This window comes from the organism of the source record quoted next, unplaced genomic scaffold (genome assembly GCF_019419815.1).
Source record: "Pyrus x bretschneideri cultivar Hongxiangsu unplaced genomic scaffold, Pyrus_bretschneideri_v1 Contig41, whole genome shotgun sequence".
NCBI lineage: Eukaryota > Viridiplantae > Streptophyta > Magnoliopsida > Rosales > Rosaceae > Pyrus > Pyrus x bretschneideri.
In genome coordinates, this window is record NW_025999735.1 from 2,601,724 (window position 1) to 2,627,859 (window position 26,136).

Consider the following 26,136-nt stretch of genomic DNA (forward strand, 5'->3'; position numbering starts at 1 on the left):
AATCATATATATATATAGAACGTAGGATTAGAGGAAACGATAACGCAGTTTGTAAACCACCAAAATACATTACAGGAACTAGCAACGATAGACGAGTAAGAAGAGCAACCTTTTCTACTCGAAATTGGAACTTCTAAAATTTCTTTTCACTTCCTCCCCGTTCAAAGAGTCTGAAATAGGACTTCACTTCTAAGGGGCGATCGGCCTCATCACGTAGCTTTCTTTCCATCTTACTGTGACTTCGATTGATAATGTACATTTTCTGTATAATTTTTGCGTAACTCGCAGAAGCCCTGACAGAAGAAACAGCTTAGAATGAATGAGTGTTTCATGGTTCTCAAAACAAACAAAAGAACTTGCATAAGTCAGTACATGTGCTTTCTCAATGCGCAACGTAACTATAACTCGCAAGGATTAGTGATTCAGTTCCGGAGAAATGCCACAGTGGCAACGCGCGATCCAACAGATCCACCAAACGCGAATGTCGGATATGTGCGGACATGACTAAGGTATTGAAACTTAGGAGGATCTTCGCTTGTTTCGTGTTCCTGGATGACACTTCTTTGATTGAAACTTTCCACTTCTTGAACCAATTCATCCTTTGTGTTGTTACATGATGTGATCACCTACCAAGGTGTTCCCCAAAGCAATGAAACATCAGGTAGCGTCGAACGAAACAAAAACTTCTTAAAGAGAAATTTAAAGAGAAAAGAAAGAGTGCATGATTCTGGCACGTGCCATAAGCAATTTCAAATAATTAAAAGTGCTTCTCATATGGCCGAAAACAGAACCAAAGCACTTTCAAAGTGATCATGCAGGAAGCGCTATGGTTCATAACGACATACGTTATCTATACTCTTCCTTTTAGCACTTGAAAGCACGCCCTAAATGAAGGTAAGTGCAGTTTTAAGTAACAGTATTAACCAAAGTGAAGATGCTTACTGCTAATCCACCAGGAGCCACCAATTTTGAAACGGAATCCCAATACATTACCCTGTATAACAAAAACACAATTTCACAATTTCACACTCTAGTTTCCTTTTCTTCGATAACCACAAGCGATTAAATAGGCTAAACAAATCATTCATACAGACATGGAGGAATTATCAATCAGAAAATATATAAAGAGTTGCAGACTATGCTGGCTTTTACCTTTTGATAGAACCATCTGGATGCAATCCAATGGCATCCAAGGTTCCTTTATCCACAACTAGTTTGAACTGCCTGTCCAACTTGGTCTCTAGAACATCATCAACCTAAAAAATAGTGGCACACAATTCATTTAAAATTATTGGGAAAGAATGTATTAAAAAAAATAGTTTAATAACAAGCTAGATACAGACGACATTAAAGCTAAGAAGAGAAATTTCATTGAACGGAAATATACAAACGTCCAAGAGGATAATTGAAGACAGCAGGTTATAATCTGATATTTTTTTGTCTAGAGTCTAGACACACCAGAAAACATTTGCCAAAAGAAAAGGCATACCAAAAAAGTAATGTTTGGCAATCCATCACGATCAGCAAGGCTGCGAGCGAGATCAATTGCCCCTTCACTATAATCAGTTCCTGTTAAATCAGAAAACCTGAACCCAAAACACCAAAATTTCATTCATTAAGGTCTCTGATGTGACAATTTAGAAAAACAACGGAATTCAAGTCATTAACTAAAATTTCATGAAATCATGGACTGAATTTTTATTTACAACACTCCCAGCCCTTCTTCACAACCATCCAACAAGGAAGGAAAAATAAATCAAAGGACAAAAAAGGACATTCATCAGGCATAGTTTTTGGAATGATATTCTTTTGGGGTGAATTGGGGACCAAAGACAAACATAAATTACATAGGAATGAATGAAACATAACAAAATAGTGAAATACCCAACCATAAGGGTAAAGGAAGCATCATCTAACAGCGGCAAATATGTCGTATGTGCAGTGGTGACAGTGATTGCACTTGAAAGTATGTAGGTTAGTGAAACTTGATAGCAGTGTTGATTCGATTATCAAGGACTGGATTATGATAAGAAAGTCTAAAACATTACAACAATAAGGCCCATGTAATACATGCAATCTCATAATAATAAAATAACTAGCATAATCAGAAGTCAATAACAAGAATAATAATTATATTAATAAAATCAAGTTCATTATTAAACTATTAATTTAAACCCTAACCTAAATCGTTCTGAATAAATTAAGGGGTAATTAGATTGAGGTCACAACATATTTTCAATTCAAAGATTGAGTCTGTCAATATTTTTTGCTTTTAATGAGAGGTCAATTAAGAGACATTTTAGCAAGTGGAATTGAGCTGGAAATGAAACTTGTAATTATTGATCTTAGTTGAAGAGGAAAATTGTTTCTACCTATGTTAGAAAATGAAATGTCCATCGACCATAACTGAAAATATGAAATTATTTATTGGCCTACACCAAATTTCCTACTAAATAATTATAATTAAAGTTCATTTAAACATAAGTAGTTTTTAATCCTGCATGTATCCTAAAATAAGTGGAACTTTTTTTTTTGTGCATCACTCATTGCATGCTCTTCAAGACTAAGCCACAGAACCGATTACTCTTTTCTTCTAAGGAACAGGAACATAATATCATTAAAAAAGAACCAAACAATAGAGAGGACCAAGTTGTCAACTGAACTAGCTACAAGATGCTAGCTAAACATTTCAACAAAGACTGCAAAACGTAGCTAAGAAGCAAAGATATATGGCAGCAGACCAATAAAAACACTACTGTACAGCAGAGTTCCAGCAATACAATATAGCTCAAAAAAAACTATTCCCAAATTCTGGAAATACCACCGTACTGACGCCCGAAAAGAGCCCAAAAATGACCTCCTACTGCCGAGAAGATCCACCTCTTCATTCCCTTGCTCCCTCAAAATCAAAAAAAACACTTCTATTCTTTAATATCCATACCATCCATAAGATTTCCATTCCATGACAGCACATCTCCCTAGCACCATGCCCATCTTTTTCCATAAAAACACTTAAACCTCTCACAGAATAATGCAACACAAGAAGCTAGAGTAATTGTTCTATAAGACAACCAATGACTCTGTTAGCTCCTCCTCCTGATCATTCAAGTTTCTTCATTTAAATCCGAAAACTTATTATACACTACAAATAAATATTTAAGCACATATACACTTCCATCAAATTTGTTACCAATTTATCTTAAGATAGTTCACTTTCTTCACTACTACATCATTCTATTAAATCTAAATGCACAATTGACTTTAACCAAGTAGCGTATAAATACTGAGATTCTCATCTATGGTCAACTTGTTGACCTTAAAATGAGACCTGCGGAAGCCTTATGGTCTCCAATCTAGACATATCAATCTGATATATGATTCACCTAGTTTGCATTTTATTTGCTTCCATACAGGAATTTCAATCTAATTCAGCATAGAATACCAGATAAAGTTGAAGAATAAAAGAATACCCCTGCTTGGAAAGTGCTTGAAGAAGCAATCCATTGCCAGTCCCGATGTCAAGTACACTCCAGCCTGCAAGATACTTATCACCTTTTTCCACAGGATCAGACTTATTATTATCATGATTTGGTGTGCGACCTTGAGAAATATCAATGCATAAGCTTTTGGTCCAAGAGGAGACAACTTCCATGACATTAGTTCCAAACCTACAGAAACAGAGGGCTGAAACCATCAAACGCTCCCCGTCTTACAGTACCTACTCACTTTAATACAAAGGGATACTAAATACGAATCCCTCACTAATGTGGAATTATAAAAGTAAGGATTAAAGGTTAGCAAACTCTGGTAAATCACGACAAAATTGATTTTCACAGCCAATAATATTTTAATATCAACTCCTTTTCATTTTATATAGTTGAAATGTAAATGATATCAATCTTGTTAACACCTTTTTCTTCAATCTCCCCTCACTATTATGAATATCTTTTTCCTAAGGCTCTTTGAAAGTAGCAGTAAATGCATATCATATAGCTAATTAGTATGTTACTAAAAATTAACTCATGTGATCTTCACATGATGGTGTTTAGATCATTTTTAACAGTTTTGGTATTGTGGTTGTTAGCTAGTTAGCTTCAGTTAGCTTAAATATATAAGCTAATAATAATTCCTCTGTAATACCAGAGTTTATCAGATTCATTTTAATTTCTCAGACAATACTAAAGCTTTCTCTCTATAATCTCTCGCTCGCCCTTCAAGATTTTTCTTCGATTCTGGGTATTTCGGGACTTTTCTTTGATGTTAGCACTTGGCTGTTTTCTGCTGTGCCCCAAAGCCATAACAAATGAATAACAAGTTAATTTGCACGGTTGCGAAAAGCTTACCAAACTTCACCGGTATGACCATGTTCCCGGAAATTCGCCAACTCATCGGCATATGCAGCATCCCAGTAACTCTGAAGACCTAGCATTGATGTCACTCCTTCAGCATCTGGTTCCTCCTTGTCAGAACTGCAAATACCACCATATCAAAAGAAAGAAAATTTCTTCCTAAACTAATAGCCTATGAATTCTTCCTCTAAATTCAGAATTGCAAAAGCATAAATACAACAAGCTATGCAAAAACTTAGTCTTAATAACTTAATTTTGCACTAATTAATTAATTAGTTAATATTTCATTTACAAAGATTTTCCTGGAAACCAAACAGGAAGTAGAGAGGAAGCAAACCTGTACTCGGAGGGGGCGCGAAGGTTAGCAGCAGAAAGGTCCTCGGCGGCATCGGCGTGGCGCTGGTCGTCGTCGAGAGTGCTTCCGTAGTCACTCTTGATGGACCATGAGTCGGCGGCGATGGAGCGGTCGTCGTCGGAGACGAGATCAGGCGGTGCTGCTCGGCTCTGCTGCGATATCTCCGAGTCATCTGACCCCAACCGGAATCCAGCCATTGCTGAACAAACTCTTGGATGTGGACTGTCTGACTGCTAGAATAGTGTCGATTCGTTGAATCGACGTGGTCAAGCGTTACAACCTAAAATTGGATCAGTGCAACCTCTAGATTCGGTTAAGCCTCGCGATTAGTCCGTCTCCGATCGACCCAACCGAACGGGGTTTGGTATTAGTGTGATTTCAAAAAAAACTATTTACCTGAGAATAAGTCTGAAATAAAACAGTAAAATATTTGATAAATTTTTATGTAAAAGTGTTTTTGAAAATAATAATAATAATAATATTATAGTGTTTAATAAACTTTTATGTAAAATGATTGGGTGAAATGATAAAAAAATGATATAATATTAGATGTGTCATTAATTTAATTTTCTTAATAAATAAAAGATAGAGAATATAAAACAATAATTATCTAATATAACTTATTTTATTTATTTATAATTTTTTATTTTAATCTCTCTTTAGAATTCTAGAAACACCAGCCCTCGAGCTTCTCGCTCTTCCCGACGATGGCATCCCCAGGCTGCTCCTCAACATGGGTAATATTTCAAAACCCTAACTCCCCCAATCTTTCAATTCAATTTTTCGTAAAAAATCCAAAAGGGGTTTGATTTTATTCACTGAAATGGTGAAAAAAGCTGAGTGAGTGATTGAGGTTTTCATTGCAGGTTGTCAGAGAGTGGGCATCAGTGGATTGGTTTAGATATTTCCCAGTCGATGTTTGGTATGTGTTTTTATTTTGGGGTTTTGTTTATCGTTCTCGATTTGGTTTTCAGCTTCTTGATTGCTTGTTCTAAATCGGAACTTCATTTCTTTGATGACCGGAGATGTAGCATTGGATCCGATCTGATCATCTCTCTCATCTATTCCGACTGATTCTCACTCGGATTCTGGGTTGAAGAGGGAATATTGCAAGCAGGAATCTTTTTCTCGTTCGGATTCTGGACTGGTTCTTGCTCAGATTCTGGGTTGATTCTCACTCAGATTCTGGGATTCGATCCAATCGGCAAATTTTCAAAAATGGTTTCTCAAAAAGATTGAATCTTTTTCTAATTTGTGTATTTGGAGGATCTGGAAGGAGAACAGGGATGAATGTTGGTGCCTTGGTGGTGGTCGGTGTTGAGCGGGAGTGGGCGGGACGGCTGCGGTCCTACTTTGATGCGAGGGGGTGAACGGCTGTGAGAGATTCCAGTTTAAGTATCAAGAACAAGGCTTGTCATTTTGTAAAAATGATGAGGGTGTTATTGGACTTTAGAAAGTTTCATTAAAGGTGTACTGTAGCTCAGTGTGCTGTGAAAGAAAGCCAGTTTTCCAAATCAGCATTTAGCTGCTTCAGCTTTTCTGATGATTTCAGCTGTCAATCACAGCAGCTTTCAAAATAATCCCCTTTTTTTTTTAGTTTACCAAATATCTTCAACATAAAAACTTTGAAAATAAGCAGCTTTTTTTTCAGCACCTCAATGCCAAACCATACCTAATTATGGCGCGTCTAAATTTATAGTTATGTAAAAAATTATTTTTTAATGAAGTTTTGGATCATATTCATGTCCCATTTCAATCGAAAGAGGTAAATATAGCCCTTCAAAAATTTATTAGTTTTAAGTTCGACTTTGGACAAGCTTGATATCTGCCAAATAATTCTTATACAAAATTCCCCTCAATAATTCTCACGCACTTTCTAGTTGTGAATTCTTGTGAGGTATTTGTATTTCCTCATGGGTTTTTGAGGTGCATGCTCATCTTCCACTCAGCTGTCAAGAAACCCATAAAGCTCCGATGTTGCTGCACTACTACTGCAGAATGTCTTTCGATTTTTAGACCTACATTTCGAACTTACGATAACATATAATTCATTTATTTACGATAACAATTTACCCAACATTACAATTTACAAAGAAATTGGTTGCAAGGGCATAACTTTGATACAAATTTGTTGACCCTAAAAATTACAAAGCCTAGGTCAAGCAACTACCGAGTTAACTACATCCTTTTTGTGAATGTGGACATGCCAACTCGTGACCGAGCTTGGACGGGTGAGTAGAATACATGTGGTGGTATGGTTTCGAACATGCTACTGATTTCTAAACTAAGCGACTACGGCCAAAGAAGGAACACTCTGGGCCTAAGATTCTGGAACATGAAAGCAAATTGCATTTACCATGAAGTTCAATAAAAGATTTGGCTTTTAATGTGCCAAACACTTAGTAACCTGAGTAACACCTTCTTTCGCCAAGAAACAAATAAAGTGACCTCATTCAGCGAGAGAATCAATGACTCTTCACCGACAAAGACTTGGATAAATAATCAACTGAAACAGAAGCAGTATTATTAGTCCAAACTAAAGATGCTCCCAGGTTGCCTAATTCTACGATTTCAGTTATGTTAATCCAAATTCAATGCCAACACAATGTTGTTAATCCAAATAGAAGATATATGGCGAAAGGGTTAGGATAGTTATGGCTTGTTTACATAACTATAATCAAACTAGGAGGAATATGATGAGGAAGAATTGATATGAGAAGGAGTTGGAATGAGGAAGAGTCATAATTTGATTCCTGTTGAAATTGTTTACTTAAATGTTTTGGAATCGAAGAAGAAGTGAACTGAGTTCATATAAGTTGTTTATTAATTTATTTGAATTTGAATGTGAATTAATATGATTACAAAAATGCCCTTATTGTTTTTTGTTTTATTATATCCCTGTATTTATTTTTAATAACATTTCAATTAGTTATTTTTATTTGTTTAGTTAAAGTGAAGAATTAAAATATAATTATTGTAAATAGATTAAACATGCAGCTCACATATCAAAAATGGATGACTCGTCTAGAGTTTTTCGCAATCAAATTTTATCGAACCCTGCCCCCCAAATAAACACCATAATCCACCAAAATTTCCAATTATTTCTTTACCAAATTCTTGAACAGGAATTTTCCAATGTTGTTCCGTTTTCATTTTGGATTCAAACAATGGGAAAAGGGAAAGTTCAAGAGCAAGCCCACCGCCCATCACCAACTCTACATTCTCGAAGATCTTCTTGCTGGCATTACACACCCCGACCCAGAATGTCCACCTGGATTTCGAATTGAGATATGTTGGGCGACACCCAAAATGTGACGCAGTCATAAAGTGTAGTGATGTTGAAAATGTGAATAAATTTAAACTTAAAAGTGCTTAAGAGTGCATCACGTGTGCCGACCCAGTATAGGAAAAAAAAAAGGCCTAAGCCCAAACCTTTGGCCCGTTGACCAGATCTGGCCCATTTCCAAAAATGGATCTGAAATATTCCTGAATTTTTTTTGGAATATTCCAAAATATTCCTTGTGTTGACTTTTACAAAAAAATTTCGGAAACCCTGCTAGTCTAATTTCGACACCCCGAGTTTGTTTTTGACATCCATTTAATGAAATTCCGAAGTTTTAACATAGTTGACTACCTCGACGGCACGATTGACCTTTTATGGTTGACTGTTGACTTTTTATGAAAATTGCATGGGACCCTACTTAACGTATTTCGATGCCCTGATTCCAAATCCGCACTCTGTTTTCCTAAATTTAATTATTTTAATTGAGTTTTACTAACGGATGCTAATATTATGCTTAGGTACGATTACTAACGGAGACTCCAGCTTTTTGAAAGGATGTGACATCGCAAGTATCTGTGAGTGGCTCTTTTCTTATATTTATGTTTAGTTTCTATATATACATCTAATAACGAATTTTATATATTATGCCATAATTAAATTAGCGTTTATAAGAAATGTTGTAATAATAAGAATTAGGAAATCATTATCATCCTACGGGATGCACATGTAAGCATACTATACAGGGATGCCTTAATTATATTTATAACTAGAATGATTGAATTACTGTGGCATGATCATATTTAGCCTATCTGCTTATCGTGTGCTACACTGGTGTTAGTACTCGCCCAGGCCAGGGCTAGGCTTCACCTGTATGTTCATATCGCACCGCACCGCACGCTCACTTTGGATCCATTGTAGATGCAAGTCATGTCCTAGATTGCTATAGGCAATTAGGACTCGTATGTGATGCGTATAACGCCAATCTTCATGCGATTGTAGTACTAGAGCGTAAATCATTAATGCACCCAGTCCCATTCATGTCAAAATATTTCTACATGAACTCATGTGTCAACATATGTTGATAAGCACTCAATATGATATGTTTGTTATGCGAGATTATGTGATTATTGGACTTTAAGTGTTTATTCACAAAATATTATGACGTATTGAATTCTTGAGATATTGCAGGCTACGGTAAGTATTTTCATACTATACGTAGTATTTATATTTTGGAAACTAGACTTGTTTTACGGCGAGATGTTATTATGTTTTTGAAAAGGTTTTTACAAAGTTGTATTTTTAGGCCCACTCACCTTTGTTTTTATTGCCCCTCCAGGTTTTAGTAGCTAAGCTTTTGTATCGACGAATATTCTTGGCAAATCTAGGTATTGGAGATTACCTTCGAGGGTATAATTTTCCCCTTATCTCTATTGTACTTTACTTATGCTCTGGATCATGTGTGAATTGGGTTCAACCTGCTCACATGCACACTCTTATATTTAGACACCTTTAGGCTTAAATTTACTTACATTTTCCACCTCACTACACCTTATGGTTTCGTTACCTTCCAGGTGTCAGCTAACATAACTTGATTTGGAGTTCAGGTGGACATTGTGGGTCAGGGTGTGTCATGGCACCTCTAGTCGTCCTCGAACTTTTTTCAAAATAAGAAGCTGAACATGGTGAAGTCGAAGTAGATTTTGTAACAAGTACCAAATAAGAGTTTGGAGATGAATCTGAATGACAAGATGAGAAAAAGAAGGGGATTCTAAGGATTACTGAGATTGAAAAATCCTAATTTGGTAAAGTCAAAGACAGTGAAAGCTTGAGACATTGATATTGGAAGACAAATGGTGGTTTGGGCTGGGTTAGGGGTGGTCAGGTCAGAGTGTGCCTTGGATGGTTGAATGGTCGTGAGAGAGGAAGAGAGATGAAGATGTGAATGGCAATCTTGTAATATTTGAGATAAGGAGGATATTATAACGAGTAAAAATCCATTATGGATTCCTAACAACCCGGAATCAGAATACCACCTAAATTTAGGTATAGTTCCTCCAAATTTTGGAATTTGGTTCCATAATTCGGGTTGGTCCCACAACGTTTTTTATTCCCCAATATTGGGCAAACGTCAGGATATCTCGTAATCGGAAATAATTCTGCCCTTTGATTCTGATTACAACTACAGAAATGGGTCCTTAGTATTTTTTTTAGGGGCATGAGAAGGTTTTGCATAAGGTGAGGTTTCATGTAGAGTGTTTAAGTTGTTTTTTTAGTTAAAGAGGCTCTTCTTGTTGCACATCATCCAATATTTATAGCAGTGAAATATTTGAATTTGCTTGATGAGCAAATGACAAAGCTCATCTTGATATTGTCATATATTTTCACGTTGATCCAATGAAAGACCATGTGATAGTGTCTAAGTCATGCTTCATATTCCAATAAGGTGACTCCCTTATTCATGTTGTTTGTCCAAATGCATCCATGCAATGATAAAGCAAATTACATTTCAATTGCATTACTACCTCTGACCATTATCCCATGTTTTTTTATATTTCATCTTTGACCAGCATGTGGTCATAATCACATCACCAATCTTTGCATAATAATCCATCCTGACCGAACGACTAGAATATCCTTGGATAATGAGAAGGATCATTGCCAATCTGTGCATGCAATCCCATTCTAGAAATTTATGTTTTTGTTCTTGTGTGTGTAGGGTGCAAAAAATTAGCAAGATCAATCCTTTTTTTTTTTTTTTTTTTTTTTTGTCTGACTAACAAATAAAATCCTTATCCAAAGGATAATTAAATAATCAGCAATGGATAATGCTTGGCATGCATGGTCTTTGTATAAATTCAAATCAATCCAATTACTCGGCTACTAAAAAAACTTAGCAAGAAAATCATGGAGTCCATCTTCTTGTTGAACAACCTTTTTTGGTTTTATCCTCATTTTGAAGCTCATACCAAGATAATTACTATAATAATTAAGATTGGCAGTAATATCTAGAAAAAAAATATATTAATTCATCCAATTGCCTCAACTAAATGGGTCAATGGTGCAAAATTAGGTCCAAACATTGATTTGGGTAAACTGTGAATTTCAGGGCCAAACAAAAATGTAAGAAATTGTCATAATTCAAGTAAAGAGAAGGCAACATTGTTTTAGCAACTTATAATCAATGAAATTTTGTGTGCTCTCAGTAATCAACAAGATTTTGACAAGTTAATCCCTCACCATTCATTCTACCTTTGTAGTTTGAACAATTTGTTCAGCATTGGTGTCATAAAAACACACTTACAAAGTTCGAATTTAGATTGCATCTTTAGAGATTTGTCCATCAATTACTTCATTGTCCACCACATCTAAAACAAGTAATTGTTTTAGGCCACATTTATGACTATTAACCCACTTATCAATCAAAAACAGAACTCACCATTTTCCCTCGTGTTGGATTTCTTCAGAAGTAAGTTTCTTAATGGAAAATACCAATTTGAGACACAGTGTGAGGTTTTGTGCATCAATAATGAACTGTGGTCTAGTAGCTATAGGTGGCTTAGATTAGCCAACCTTGAGCTCAATGAACTTAATGTCTAATTGCACAATGATAACAATTGTCTCATGAATATTTGCAGGCCTAAATAATTTCACAGGATAATTCAATTCACGTTTTAAACCAAAAATAAATAAAAAAAAACAACTCTTCAACAGAATATGATCAACATCACTAGTCCTATTTGCTAATTTGCGAACTTCCGCAATATTATCCCTTAAAGGATATGTTTGGCATAATTTGAACAAAGCTTCAGCGTTGTCCTCAAACTCTGAAGGTCCAAACTTTCTACAAAAGGCTTTGGAAATATCATTTCAACGAAGATTTGTTTGGATACAAACATTTAGCAGAACCATTGAATATAATACTTGAGCTAAGGGTTAAGTTGGTAATTTTGCTTACATCTCCCCCGCCCATAGCCTAGGTATCATATACACTCCCAAAATAAAGAGCCTTTAATGCTAGAAGAAAAGCACCTATACCTAACAAGATTAAATGAATACCCAAAATTGTAGTCATTTTATTTTTATCTTTCCATACATAACCGAAGTGCCTCACCCTAGAGATGGAAAGATGCGGTGACGACCTTTTGAAGAACTAGTGTATTGTAGAAGAAGAAGAATTGGTCGCCCTTGTAGATCTAAGCCAATGGATCGAGATGATCTATTGTGACCATTGTGAACACAATAATTGTCCTTTGCCAGCACAGATCAGGCACTTAGGGTGCTGGATCTGATCGATCTCACAAAGATTAGGGGCAACAGAGATGGGAAGATCATAGAGACCTTCCCCACAAGTTTGATTTCGAGAGCATTGGAGATAGTGTATTTGATCATCATCAATAACGCGACATGGAAGCCTCCAAGGAATCCATTATAGTGAATCTAGTATTAGCGGTTTAACGGAGCATGCATGGAAGGGAGACCATGATCGATGGATGATCCCTATGATAAGATCTAAACTTGAGTCCAATTCAACATTGACCCTTACAATAATGGAGGCAAAGACAAAGGAAGGAAATGATAAAAACAAAAATGAATAAAATAGGCTTTTTAGCCAAAATGATCCCTGAGATTTGCATAACACATTTCTTTCATCCCTCAGGTTGAAAATCAATAAAAATGGTCCTTAAAATTGTTCACCATCCATTATTTTGGTCATTCCATTAAAAACTTTGTTAAGTGTTATTGTGACATCCCGTCCCGAGATTATTAAAACGTACGTGCAAAATGACCCTTTTGCCCCTAGTTTGTTTTCGTTATGTTATTTGGTTGTTTGTGTGGTGTTGGCATGTGTTGGGCCACACACACACACACTGTCACTCTCCCTCTCCCTCTGTCTTTTCCTTGTCTCTCCCCGTGCTCCCATTCCTTCTTCTTCTTCCTTCGAACGTACGGACACCACACCAAACCCATCAAACCTTAGCAGATCGAGGGAACTAAACCCATATTCGAGCTCGTGAGGGTGAGAGGAGCACGATCGTACCATTTTCAGGTAAGAACTCCGACGTTTTCACGTCGATTTCACAAGCTCCGATTTGAGTACTATTCATGCAAACTAAATCTAGCACATTTTTGGGATTTTGAAGCTCGTAGGTGACTTGGTGAGGTCCCAAGGAGCCTCGGAGTGCTTCGTTGGAAGAATTTGGACGTCGGAATCGCCTGGTTCGAAGTTGGCCGGTTTTGGACAGTTTGCACAGGTAAGATCGCGTGGTTTTTAGCCCTTAAAATTTGTTTGGACGTGTTCTACTAGTCTAGGGCTTCAATTTGGTGCAAAAATCGTGAAAAATGGTTGAGAATCGAGTGAGAAAACACGAATTGCAGGTTTTTCCAATTTCCGACGCCGGCGACGTCGTCGGAGGCTCGCCGGAGAAGGTGACGGAATATTCCTGACGCCGTTAACGGAATATGTCAAAACTGACGGAATATTCCTAACGGCGTCAGTTGACGCCGTCAGCGTGCCAGGCACGTGCCTGCGCGTGCGGCGGTGGAAAATTTTTCTAAAAATATGGGTGTGTTCCTGAGGTTGAGTAGGTCACGTTGGTATATTCATTTGTCCAATTTGAGCAATGTATGAGAAGTTATTACGAGAAGTTGGTTATGTGCTTTAAAATTGACGTTTTTATAGTTGTTTCGCATATAGGTGATACGTATCCCGAGGACGAGCGTGGTCACTCGAGGCAGGGGGGCTACGACCCTTCCACATACCAGTGAGTGGGCTTTTGGTTTTCCGTATATACCTATATACATTTATTTTCCCAGAAATTGTTTGAAAAGGGTTAATTGTTTTATGCCATGCACCATATTATTATCGTTTATGCATCATTGCATACATGAGTAGTGGTATACATATACATATGCATATTGGGTGTTGTGGACGCACAGGTAAGTGCCAGGTAAGTGTTATTCATGTTTATTTTCAGTAGTGGTTCGAGATACTTAGAGAGCTCATAACCTGCACCCCCGATGTTAGTGCTCCCACCCAGAGTAGGGCACAGTCCTTCACGTGATGTTCACCTCCCGCACCACACGCTCAGCTTGGATCCAAGTTAGGTGCACAATCCTGTCGTACAGACCACTTTAGGTGGTTCCGACTCGTAGGTGACCCGCGATTATTTGCACAGCCTTCACGTGATCGTAGCACTAGAGCGTATATATATGTTACACCCAGGCCTGTCGTACAGACCACTTTAGGTGGTTCCGACTCGTGGGCAGGTTCAGTATTTGAGATAGAGATTTGAGCTCTAGATGCAGCCGTACAGGTCACGTTAGGTGACTCCGGCTGCCAGATTACATGATATTGATATGATTATACCTGAGCACTTGCATATTGTTATGAGGTTTCGACATGGCATATTATTGAGCATGATTGGCATATATACTATACGTATATTTATTTTCTGGGAAGTATACAGGTTTTACGGCGAGGGGTTATAATGTATTTTATTAAATGGTTTTCGAAAAGCTTTGTTTTTACCCACTCACGCTTTTGTTTTGCGCCCCTCCAGGTTCTAGTTGAGTGAGTAGGTTCGGTGGTTTTCCCAGAGGGCGTCCCGGCATTTCTGACAGACACCCATTAGCGTAGGGTCACCTTCGGGTGTACTATTGTCGCATCTTTTCTTTTGGACTGCTGTAGGCTTGCTCTGAACTTGTGTTTCAATTACGCTAGCACTTGTTCCTAGTACTTTGTATGCTAGTTTTTAACTATTCGTACTTTTTATATTATTATTTTATTAGCTTCCGCACGTGCACATGGTTACGTCACCTTCGTGTGACGGCCAGCACGCCCTGATCTCGGTCGGGGTGTGTCAGTTATGGAGCTCTTGATCGAAAATTTGGGTAATTTTCAAAGCTTCGTAACTCAATTGTTTTTTAACCAAATCAGACCCATAATATATCAAAATGAAGATAGGAAAGTGTAGAACAAGATTATACCTATTTGGAAACCTAATGGTTGCCAGAGATTATCAGAAAATAGCCTGAAATATGACTGGTCTGCCAGAAAACTGGAAAACTTGCCTAAAACTGGGTAAACTTTAAATGTTCATAACTTATTCAATACTCAACAAAATCGAGTGATTCAAAAATGAAAATCATACTTCTAAACGAGACAAAAAAAATGGTACCTTTCTTGATGGCAAATTCACCGTGGTTTGGCTAGAAAACGGCTCGAAAGTGGCTAACTTGAGACCAATACATCCATTTTCGAGTCGTTTTTCAGCCATACCATGACCAGTTAGCCGTCAAGAAAGGTACCATTCTCTTTGTCTTCTCAAGAAGTATGATTTTTGTTTTTGAATCACTCGATTTTGTTGAGTATTGAAGAAGTTATGTAAGTTTAAAGTTTACCCAGTTTCCGACGAGTTTTCCAGTTTTCCCGCCGACCAGTCGCCTTTTAGGCTGTTTTCCGGCCATCTCCGACAAACATTGGGCTTTCAAGTAGGTATAATCTTGTTCTACACTTTCTTATCTTCATTTTGATATATTATGGGTCGAATTTGGTTAAGAAACGATTGAGTTACGAAGCTTTGAAAACTGCTCAAACTTTCGGCCAAGAGTTCCGGGACACTTAACAAAGTTTTTAACGGAATGACAAAAATAATGGATGGTGGACAATCTCAGGGACAATTTCTATTGATTTTCAATCCCAGGGAGCAAGGTGATGTGTTATGCAAATCTCAGGGACTATTTTGGCTGAAAAGCCAATAAAATATTCTTTTGATTCAATCTGACCTTACAAGAAAGAGAAAGGCATAGAGTATCTCATTTTTGAGATGTAAAAAATCCTACGAGGACTATTTTGAAAAAAAAAAAAAAAATGGTGATTTTCTAATTCCAAAGGAGATGCCAAAATCCTACATAGATTGACATTCTCCACTTTGCTGCTAAATTTAAAAGTAAACCCAGCAGTTTCTGACACGACACGAAAACGACACGAAAATAACGGGTTTCGGGTCAACACGATAACTTATCGGGTCATTATCGGGTGACCCGTTAAGAAAAAAATTATTTTGATAATTTTAAAGTTTAATTACTAAAAGATTTATTATAGAATACAATAGCCCTATTAATATAATATAAGTACAATATATTCTATATTAAATATATAGTTTTGTATTATTATTCTATATAAGTTAAAAAAAAAAAAAAGGTTTTTGTCATTATTTATTTTTATTATGAGAGTTCCTTATTATCATTACTAGGATATCATATGGGAGCTCTCCTTCCTTGAAGGAGGAAATTCTGACCCATAGGTTGTCAAGCAAAGGCCAAAGGGTTAGGAGTCCTAACATGCTGCTTCATTTGATTTTATAAAACCATGCGCATTTGATTTTAGGGAGAGAGAGAGAGAGAGTCCAACTTATAAAATCAAATATGCTTCCCTAAAAGGCTAAAACCATGCTACCAGAAGGAAACCGTGGGCCAGGCCCACCTCAATACCCTTGAAAAGCTTAAGATAATAAATTTTACTTAATATGTTGTTGTCTAAAATTAAAATAAACTAAGAAGACATACATACAAGTATGAAAAATGTGAAAGAATATATAAACACTTGTGATTCATCATTATTCCTCTACCAGTATATAATGGTTACACTTACATTATCGTTTAGATTTTTAAAATCCTCCAAATCCTCATAAATAATGTTTTTTATTTGAGGGAAAAATTAATAAAGTTAATAATAATTATTGTAGAAGTGTAAAAAATGTAAAAAAAAATATGCAATCACTCATAATGACAAGCTTTACAACTTTCATGAAGGGTCAGCATCGAAATCCAACACTATAATCCATAAACCTTAAATTTATATTTAACCGTTGATTGTCATTTACGCCTTATTCTTGTTACTGAATTTCATTTTTTAAATTTTCTTTTTTGAAAACATGATCATCTGGCAGATGTAAGAAGATGAGCGGTTTAGATCTTTAATATTATGTTTCGATATTTACGGTTAATTGAAATATGAGTCGATGTCATATAGTTTGTAGAAACTTTGTAAACATCAAGCAATATTTTCACTAACCATAAAACTCTGAACATAATATCAACGATCCAAACCGTTCATCTTCTGGCATCCTCTAATAGATCATGTTTTCAAAAAAAAAAAAAATATCTGGAAAAAACAAAATTTGATGAGAAAAATGAAGCGTAAATATAAACAACAATCAACAGTTAAATTTTGATCTATGATTTATATGATTATAGTGGCGATTTCAAAGTTAAGTTCTTCACGAAAGTTGTAAAGCTTGTTATTACGAGCGTTTATATATTTTTTCTATATTTTTTATACTTCTACATTAATTAAAAAACTATTAAAGACTTTACTTAAATAACAGCCGTAAGATAAATGAGAGTAAATCTGTACCGTTGGATTATATTTCACTTATATTATTAAAAATTTTTTGGACAAAAAACCCCTTATATTTTCCATTATTTCCATATGACTCCGACTTTGAGTCCCTGACTCACTGATCTAGTGATTTGATCAAATCAAAACAAAAGGAAAGCTACTAGACTACTAGTAGTCTTCAAACAAAAAATACAAAAAAAAACAAAAGCCACTAACAAAGCCAGCCCACTGACTTTGAGCCCAGGCTGCCCACTACCCAAATGCAAATGCCCAGCCCTAAATAATAAATCTAATCCCTTTCTCTAGTCTCTCGGCTCTCTCCCCTCCCATCCCGTAAGCCGTAACCCTATCTGTCTCTCCCAAGTCCCACCCAAGTCCTGACCAGCGGCGCTGTTTATTCTTCCTAGCCCTCTCTCCCACCATTTGTTCTTCCAAAAAACTCTAATCCGACAGCCACGATCTTCTCGTCCTCCATTCGTACAGCCACTTCCTCTGTATTTCTCTATGTAAGTATTTCTCCCTCTTTATTCCTCCATTCATGGAAAATTGGAAATGAAAAAATGTAACTGAACTGAAAGCAGTGGCTGCTTTGGAGAGTACTAATTTGGATCATTGTTGTAACCCTAACGAAAATGAGGGATAAAAATTAAATCTTGGAAAATTGTTTTAAGTGTCCGGATTAATTATGAATTAATTATAATTTATTAGGAAGATGAATTCTGACAAAACTTCATGCCTCAATTCTATTGCTTTTTAATTTGTATGCCTACCAAATGCTTAGCCAATTGTACATATTCCAATTTCTTTCGGATTAATCTCATCGTAATATATTTTTATTTTATTTTTATACATTTTGTTTGAATTTTTTGTCACTCATTGCTTCTTTTTAATTTGGATTCAAGAATAAGGTATGTCCCGTGTGCATGCATGACCATTTTAACTTAGAGAAAAGAATAAGCAATGGCAGCTTTGGAGAGTACTATTTTGGATCATTGTTGTGACCCTAACGAAAATGAGGGATAGAAATTAAATCTTGTTTTAAGTGTCCGGGTTAATTATGAATTAATTATAATTTATTAGGAAGAGGAATTCTAGCAAAACTTCAAGCCCTAGTTTTATTGCTTTTTAATTTGTATGCCTACTAAATGCTTAGCCAATTGTACATATTCCATTATCTTTCGGATTAATCTCCCTCATCGTAATATATTTTTATTTTAATTTTATACATTTTGTTTGAAATTTTTGTCTCTCATTGCTTCTTTTTAATTTGGATTCAAGAATAAGGTATGTTGTCCTGTGCGTATGACCATTTTGACTTAGAGAAAAGAATAAGCAGTGGCAACTTTGGAGAGTACTATTTTGGATCATTGTCTTGTCTAATGCTGAATGGCGAATGCGTAATTGCTTAGTAATATCCATTGTTACTGTTAGTAATATAATATCCTACCTATTTAAAAAGCTATTAATTAATTTATACCCATTTTGTTTTAGAAGCAATGGATGCTAGAGATTCAGATTCAGTAAACGATGAGGAGTCCGTTGAGATTATAATGGGAACAGAACGAGATCTTGGAAGCGAAAGTATGGAGAATACAAATACGAGTTTTGCAAAGAAAAAGGCTAGAACAATAAAACTTCGATATCCTGTTTGGAACACTTTCACTAAATTGGATACTATTTTTGAAGATGGTAAATGTCATGCTCAATGCAAAGATTGTAAGAAAGTAGTGATAGATGATAGTCATCATGGGACAAGAAATATGAAAAGACATTTGAATACATGCCCTGCAAAGAATAATGTTGAATTGTTTATGTCGGAATCTGAATTGTGTTCCCAAAAGTTTGATCCTCTGGTATTCCGTGGCTTATTAGTAGAGGCAATCATCAAGCATAATCTTCCTTTTAATTTTATTGAACATGAGTGAATTAAGGCTTTGTTTGCATATGTATGTCCTGATATTAAACTACCATGTCGAAATACTATCAAAGCTTGTGTGTTGAGGATGTTCAAAACTGAAAAACAAGCACTGCATAATTTGTTAGGCTCGGTTAAAGGTAGAATTTGTTTGACATCAGACTTATGGTCATCTCAGTGCATTGATGGGTATCTTGCACTTACTGCTCACTTTGTAGACAAGGATTGGAAATTGAATAAAAGGATTATAAGTTTTTGTCACATGCCTCCTCCGCATACTGGTGTTGCATTATGTGAGAAAATAAGTGCGTTGGTGACTGAGTGGGGGATTGAGAAGAAGTTATTTTCTATTACCTTGGATAATGCTTCTTCAAATATTTGTTTTGTTAATATTTTGAGGAATCAATTAAATATTAGAGGTCTTCTCTTGATGAATGGTGATTTCTTTCATGTGCGTTGTTGTACTCATATTTTGAATTTGATAGTCCAAGATGGACTTAAAGAAATTGATTCTTCGGTGATAAAAATTCGTGAATGCATCAAGTATGTAAAGGGTTCTGAGGCTAGGAAACTAAAGTTTCAAGAATGTGTTAGGCAAGTAGGGATATTGGATAGTAAGAGAGGTTTGAGACAAGATGTCCCTACTAGATGGAACTCAACCTATCTTATGCTAGATATTGCCATTTTCTATCGATATGTTTTTATTAATTTAGGATTGAGTGATTCAAATTTTGAAAGTTGTCTTTCTTCTGAAGAGTGGGATAAAGTGGTGAAGATTTCGAAGTTTTTGGGGTACTTTTATGATGTTACATGCTTATTCTCTGGAATAAAGTACCCCACATCAAATTTATTCTTCCCTAAAGTGTTCGTAATTCAGCTTCAAATTAAGGCAGCCATTGATGACTGTGATAGTTTCATGAATAAGATGGGGAATTATATGCACTTGAAGTTTGAGAAGTATTGGTCAGATTACAGTTTGATTATGTCAATTGCAATCATCTTGGATCCTCGTTATAAGCTACATTTTGTGGATTGGGCTCACACAAAGCTTCATGGCGTGAATTCTATGGAATATAATAATGTTTATGCCACACTGACTGCTCTCTTTAATGTGTACTCGGAAATATATGCTCATTTTAATTATTCAAATATTCCAATGAACTCGACGCCTAATCATCAAATAGAAGGTGGAGATGCTCTCTTTGAGGTAACATAAAGTTTTTATTTTCCTTTTTATACATAGTACTTTAAAACTATTAATATTATATTAGAAATTGGGTTATGCATAATTTTTATGATGTTTATGTTTTTATTTTATTTTTTTGATGTAGGATTTTGATAATAATTAAACTCAGTTGAAAAAGGTGAATTACAGAAGTATTTGGATGATAAAAGACTAGATAGAAGACAAGATATAGATGTTCTTTTTTGGTGGCAAATGGAGCGTTTTCATTATCCAATACTTTCTCAGTTAGCATGAGATGTGCTAACAATTCCTATTTCAACTGTTGCGTCAGAATCTGCTTTTAGTATTGGGGGTAAAGTGCTAGATCAATATCGTACTTCATTGTTGTTAGACACGGTTCAAGCTTTGCTGCGTACACGAGATTGGCTTTTTGGAAAAGGAGGTAGTATATCGTTTATATAATATAGAACTATTTTTTTTATCTTTTCATAATTATTTTTAGTACCCATAATTTGAATGGTTTACATACAATGTTTGATTTTTCTATGTTTAGTTTATGCAGAAGAGAGTGCTTGTAACATCCCACATCGCCAAGGGGAGTGATCCTTAAATGTATATTCCCATCCCTACTTAACACGAGGCCTTTTGGGAGCTTACTGGCTTCGGGTTCCGTAGGAACTTCGAAGTTAAGCGAGAAGGGGGCTAGAGCAATCCCATGATAGGTGACCCACTGGGAAGTTGCTCATGAGTTCCCAAAAACAAAACCGTGAGGGAATGGTAAGCCCAAAGCGGACAATATCGTGCTACGGTGGTGGAGCGGGCCAAGGAAGTGATCCGTCCCGGACGGGGATGTGACAATTGGTATCATAGTCTAACCCTGGCCGCGTGTGTGCCAACGAGGACATCGGGCCTTTAAGGGGGGTGGAGTGTAACATCCCACATCGCCAAGGTGAGTGATCCTTAAATGTATATTATCATCCCTACTTAACACGAGGCTTTTTGGGAGCTCACTGGCTTCGGGTTCCATGGGAACTCCGAAGTTAAGCGAGTAGTGCGCGAGAACATTCCTAGGATGGGTGACCCATCGGGAAGTTCTCGTGTGAGTTCCCAAAAACAAAACCATGAGGGAATGGTAAGCCCAAAGCGGACAATATCGTGCTACGGTGGTGGAGCGGGCCCGGGAAGTGGTCCCACCCACATCACCAAGGGGAGTTATCCTTAAATGTATATTCCCATCCCTACTTAACACGAGGCCTTTTGGGAGCTCACTGGCTTCGGGTTCCATGGAAACTCCGAAGTTAAGCGAGTAGCGCGCGAGAGTATTCCCAGGATGGGTGACCCATCGGGAAGTTCTCGTGTGAATTCCCAAAAACAAAACCGTGAGGGAATGGTAAGCCCAAAGCGGACAATATCATGCTACGGTGGTGGAGCGGGCTCGGAAAGTGGTCCCACCCGGGTCGGGATGTGACAAATTGGTATCAGAGCCTAACCCTGGCCGCGTGTGTGCCGAAGAGGACGTCGGGCCCCTAAAGGGGGTGGATTGTAACATTCCACATCGCCAAGGGGAGTGATCCTTAAATGTATATTTTCATCCTTACTTAACACGAGGCCTTTTGGGTGCTCACTGGCTTCGGGTTCCATGAGAACTCCGAAGTTAAACGAGTAGCGCGCGAGAGCATTCCCAGGATAGGTGACCCATCGGGAAGTTCTCGTGTGAGTTCCCAAAAACAAAACCGTGAGGGAATGGTAAGCCCAAAGCGGACAATATCGTGCTACTGTGGTGGAGCGGGCCTGGGAAGTGGTCCCACCCGGGCCAGGATGTGACAGTGCTAATGTGGAAAGCCTCAATGAAAACATCATCAATATAACTCTTGAAGATAATCTATCAAGCCAAAGTTCCAATACTTTTTCCCATGGTGATTGAGGAAAATTGAAAGGTTTGATTGGAAGAAAATGTGCAAGATGTTCTAATGTTCCAATGTCCTTAATTTTGCAAATCTTTTGAACATTTGATATTTTGTAATGTTCTAATGTTTTTTTTATTATGCTCTTATTTTGGATATGTAAATATACTTAAAAGAAAATTGTGTTTTTATGTTTTGGTTGAATGTGACAATATGGTATGTATTATCTATCATTATAGATTATCAGTCTATCACAATTTGACATGTTGGTAGAAGATCAAATTTGAGGAATGGTTTAGGGTTATTAGTAATAAGTCGGTTTAGGTTTAGGGTTATTAGTTTGGGCGTGCAACCTTTTTTTCACGCAAAAAAGTATTATGTTTTTTATTTAATTATTTATTAGTTTAAAATATATTTTTCTTAACGGGTAACGGGTCGGGTCATATTACCCGTTAATATTATCGGGTCGATTTCAGGTCGGGTCATTTTACCCGTTTATTTTAATGGGTGTTACACGACACGACCCGTTAAGATATCGGGTATGACACGAAAACGACACGAATACGGGCAACACGACACGAATGCCAGGTCTATTTAAAAGCAATATCAAATTTAGTTTTGTTCTAATATAATGTTTGCCCACATATTTCTTTATTTCTCTTCACTTAATAATTAATTTATTATAATATTCTGACCCACCTAATTTTATAGATAACCAAAAAGTATTTTAATTTGATATCTCAATTATAGTAGAACACTAGAAAGTTTTGCCTGCACGTTGTTGCGGGATTAGAAATTGTGTGAAAAATTACGTTTCAAAGGTATAAACATATCAACATATATCACATCTAATTAAATTATTGCAACAACATATTGACGCACTTAATATGGAAATTCATAAACTATTTGACAATACGAAACCAAGCAATCTCTAAACATGAGAAATGGATCTAGAAAGTATAAATCCTACCTCATATATATTAACACAATTAACAAATTCTCAGTGCATGATCACAAAAAAGTATAGAAAAGTAATTCAATTTCTAAATTTCAAAAAATGAAAAAGATAAAAAAATGGTCTAAGTTCTCACCATATCGAAAATTATGTATCGTTTTGACATGAGCTTGGGTTGATTTCGGTTACCACCATTAACAAAGCTAGTGACTTCAACCTGTGCAAGCAAAACGACTGAATTAGACGCAAGCCAACTTCGATTTAACCAAATCAATAAAGAAATCACGATCAAACTAACCTCTCTTCTTCCAACATGTAGAAGCTGTCTTTTGTTTTGCCTTTATGAACAATGCACTTTTCACTCTCTACACACAAAAAGAACGTACTCAAAATACTCAGCAACATTATAAAACTTAATAAATTATACGTATAAAACACTATATATGTATTTGGACATAAAGTATAAAAATTTACTAACAGAATCAAGCTTAAATTTAACAAAAGAAGTAATTATGAATTGAAATCAAATGATATTATAGTTGTTAAAAAAAATACCTGACCAATTTTTACAAATAGCATCATAAATTGTTAAAAAAATAACAGCATTGAAAAATCTAATTACTCAAATCTGTAATTCAATTAAAACACCTCACTGAAAACCCCAAGGAGAGAGGTGCATATTCCTAACCTTGCACAGTTAAAAATTGCATTTTGTTTGAGGAGGAGAAAAATGATCAAACTAATAAGTCAATACTTAAATAGGTTTACTCTGGTGTCCACTATTTTTTAATACACACATAATGCTGTATGTTTAAATCAACACTGATTCTTGCATACTTTTGGTTATATAATGTTTGGAGTTCAATGTATATATACCCAAATGGGAATTATTCTTTATCCAAAATTTAGAACAAACCAACTCATCCGAGAACGCAATGAAATTTAACTGCAACTCCAATATAATCAATGTAAATTATTATAGCGAAACAATGTGATCAAACTTCAACAAAACTCCAAATCCACCAAAAGTATAAATTTCTTACCTTGTGTACAGAGGGCTTCAGAAAACGACAGCGTTCTAGCCTGGAAATAAAACCCCCAAAATCAGAAAAATGAAATTTGCACAGAATTTACAGTTCTAAACACAAAATTACCCACCCCAAATCGGCTAAAGAACTTACCCTCTAAACTCAAAGAAAATCAACTCCAAACTTAATTAAATTCGTTTTCTTTTCCAAAACTTGTCTCAATCTGCAACATAATGACCAGCTTGTTACATAACTAAAGATCTAAATGATATAAGGTCTTAAAAATGGTTTATTTCGTAGGTCATTAATTAGTCATGACTCGTGCTTGTGCATAAGATGCCTCACTTGACTCAATAGGAACATATAGATGCTCATGTTTTTCTTGGTACAGATACTCATATTGTGCTTAATTAGCATCACACATCATGATATTAAAGTTCTAATCATGTTAGACCTATGCCATGTAGTTAAAAGCATAAATAAGATAAACAAAAACACGAAAAATAAGTTTTACGTTTATTATTTATACATGCACTCCTCTAAACTATTTCAGGCTACATCAATTTAGTCCTCTCATTCCTACAAACTGGATGACAATATATTCCCTCACGATAAGGAGAACTGTTATTACAGAACTCCTACAGTGGACTTTACATGCATGTATCATCACAAAAAGAAATGGATAAGAAAAATGAAAAAAAAAATAAATAAATAAATCCACCAAAACTTGAACAAAGTCAACCCCAAGGAACAACCAAATTCAACTTCAATATAAACTTAAACAAAATCAAACTCCAAGGTGCAACCAAATTCAACTCCAATATAATAAAACTTAAACAAAACTTTAAATTGCTTACCTTGAGTATACAGGGCTTGAGAAATCAAAGGCATTCAAGTTTGAAAACAAAACCCCCAAAATAAAAAAGGGAAATTTGCAAATCAAACTCATTTTGAAATTCAAATATATAGTTCTAAACACAGAATATTCAAATCACATAATTATCAACCCCAAATTGGCCGAAAAACTCACCAGGGAAAGCAGCTTTTTCTGGGCTTAAAATTTTCTTCTAATCGGGACCAAATTCAAGTTTTTTTTTTTTTTTTTTTTTTTTTTTTTTTTTTGATTTGAATTTCTGGTTTGTCTCCCAATCTCAAAAGTATTTCGAACCAACCAGAAAAAACCAATCGAGTGTACAAAAACTGAATAAAAAGCTTGAGTAAGGCAGTAGTACATAGTTAAGGAAACATGATTGCCATAAGAGATATTCAACAAAAGTAGTGTGATTGTAAACCTTACAGAAGTATCTCAACATGTAGCATCTGCATACCTTCGCTTTCTTCAAACTCCTTTCCTTAAATTCATTTTAATTTTCATCAAATTCACGAACCTATGCAAGCCAAACAATGTTGTTGGTGCTTTCTGAGTGAGAGAGAGAGAGAGAGAGGGTAATGTTTCTGAGAGAGAAGACGAAATGGAAGCAAAAGTGGAGTTTGTTTCGAAGCAGACCCAATTCAGCTAACCTTCACGATGATCGACAGGTGGACAATGGGGGTAAACACGTAATTTCACTGTGCTGAACACAAAAAACAACGGGCCATGGTGATCAAAAGAGGGGCATTTCGGTCAAATCACTGTTAATGAACAGTGATCATTAACTGAGTTTTAGTATATATAATTTTATAAAATGTTATTTTGCCATATCAGCTATAAAAATGAAATTTGACATTTCCATCTAAGATGGTTGTATAAGCCATTGT

The 26,136-nt window shown here is 36.0% G+C and overlaps 1 protein-coding gene and 2 long non-coding RNA genes across 3 annotated transcripts; 1 reads left to right on the forward strand and 2 right to left on the reverse strand.

Moving 5' to 3' along the window:
- Window positions 1–299: 299 nt before the first annotated feature.
- On the reverse strand, window positions 300–5,025 carry LOC103961039 (EEF1A lysine methyltransferase 2). The gene is made up of 7 exons (XM_009373551.3): window positions 4,687–5,025; window positions 4,344–4,469; window positions 3,471–3,668; window positions 1,490–1,586; window positions 1,153–1,256; window positions 943–994; window positions 300–626 (listed from the first exon to the last, which is right to left on the reverse strand). The coding sequence occupies exons 1-7, from the start codon at window positions 4,899–4,901 to the stop codon at window positions 423–425; spliced, it is 996 nt and encodes a 331-aa protein (XP_009371826.2). The 5' UTR covers window positions 4,902–5,025; the 3' UTR covers window positions 300–422.
- Window positions 5,026–5,368: 343 nt separating this feature from the next.
- Window positions 5,369–6,284, forward strand: LOC103961042. The gene is made up of 2 exons (XR_007251640.1): window positions 5,369–5,626; window positions 5,730–6,284. It is a non-coding gene; the product is annotated as an uncharacterized LOC103961042 (long non-coding RNA).
- A 17,398-nt stretch (window positions 6,285–23,682) lies between these two features.
- On the reverse strand, window positions 23,683–26,031 carry LOC103965714. Its single transcript, XR_007251577.1, has 2 exons — window positions 24,394–26,031; window positions 23,683–23,715 (listed from the first exon to the last, which is right to left on the reverse strand). It is a non-coding gene; the product is annotated as an uncharacterized LOC103965714 (long non-coding RNA).
- Window positions 26,032–26,136: the final 105 nt, after the last annotated feature.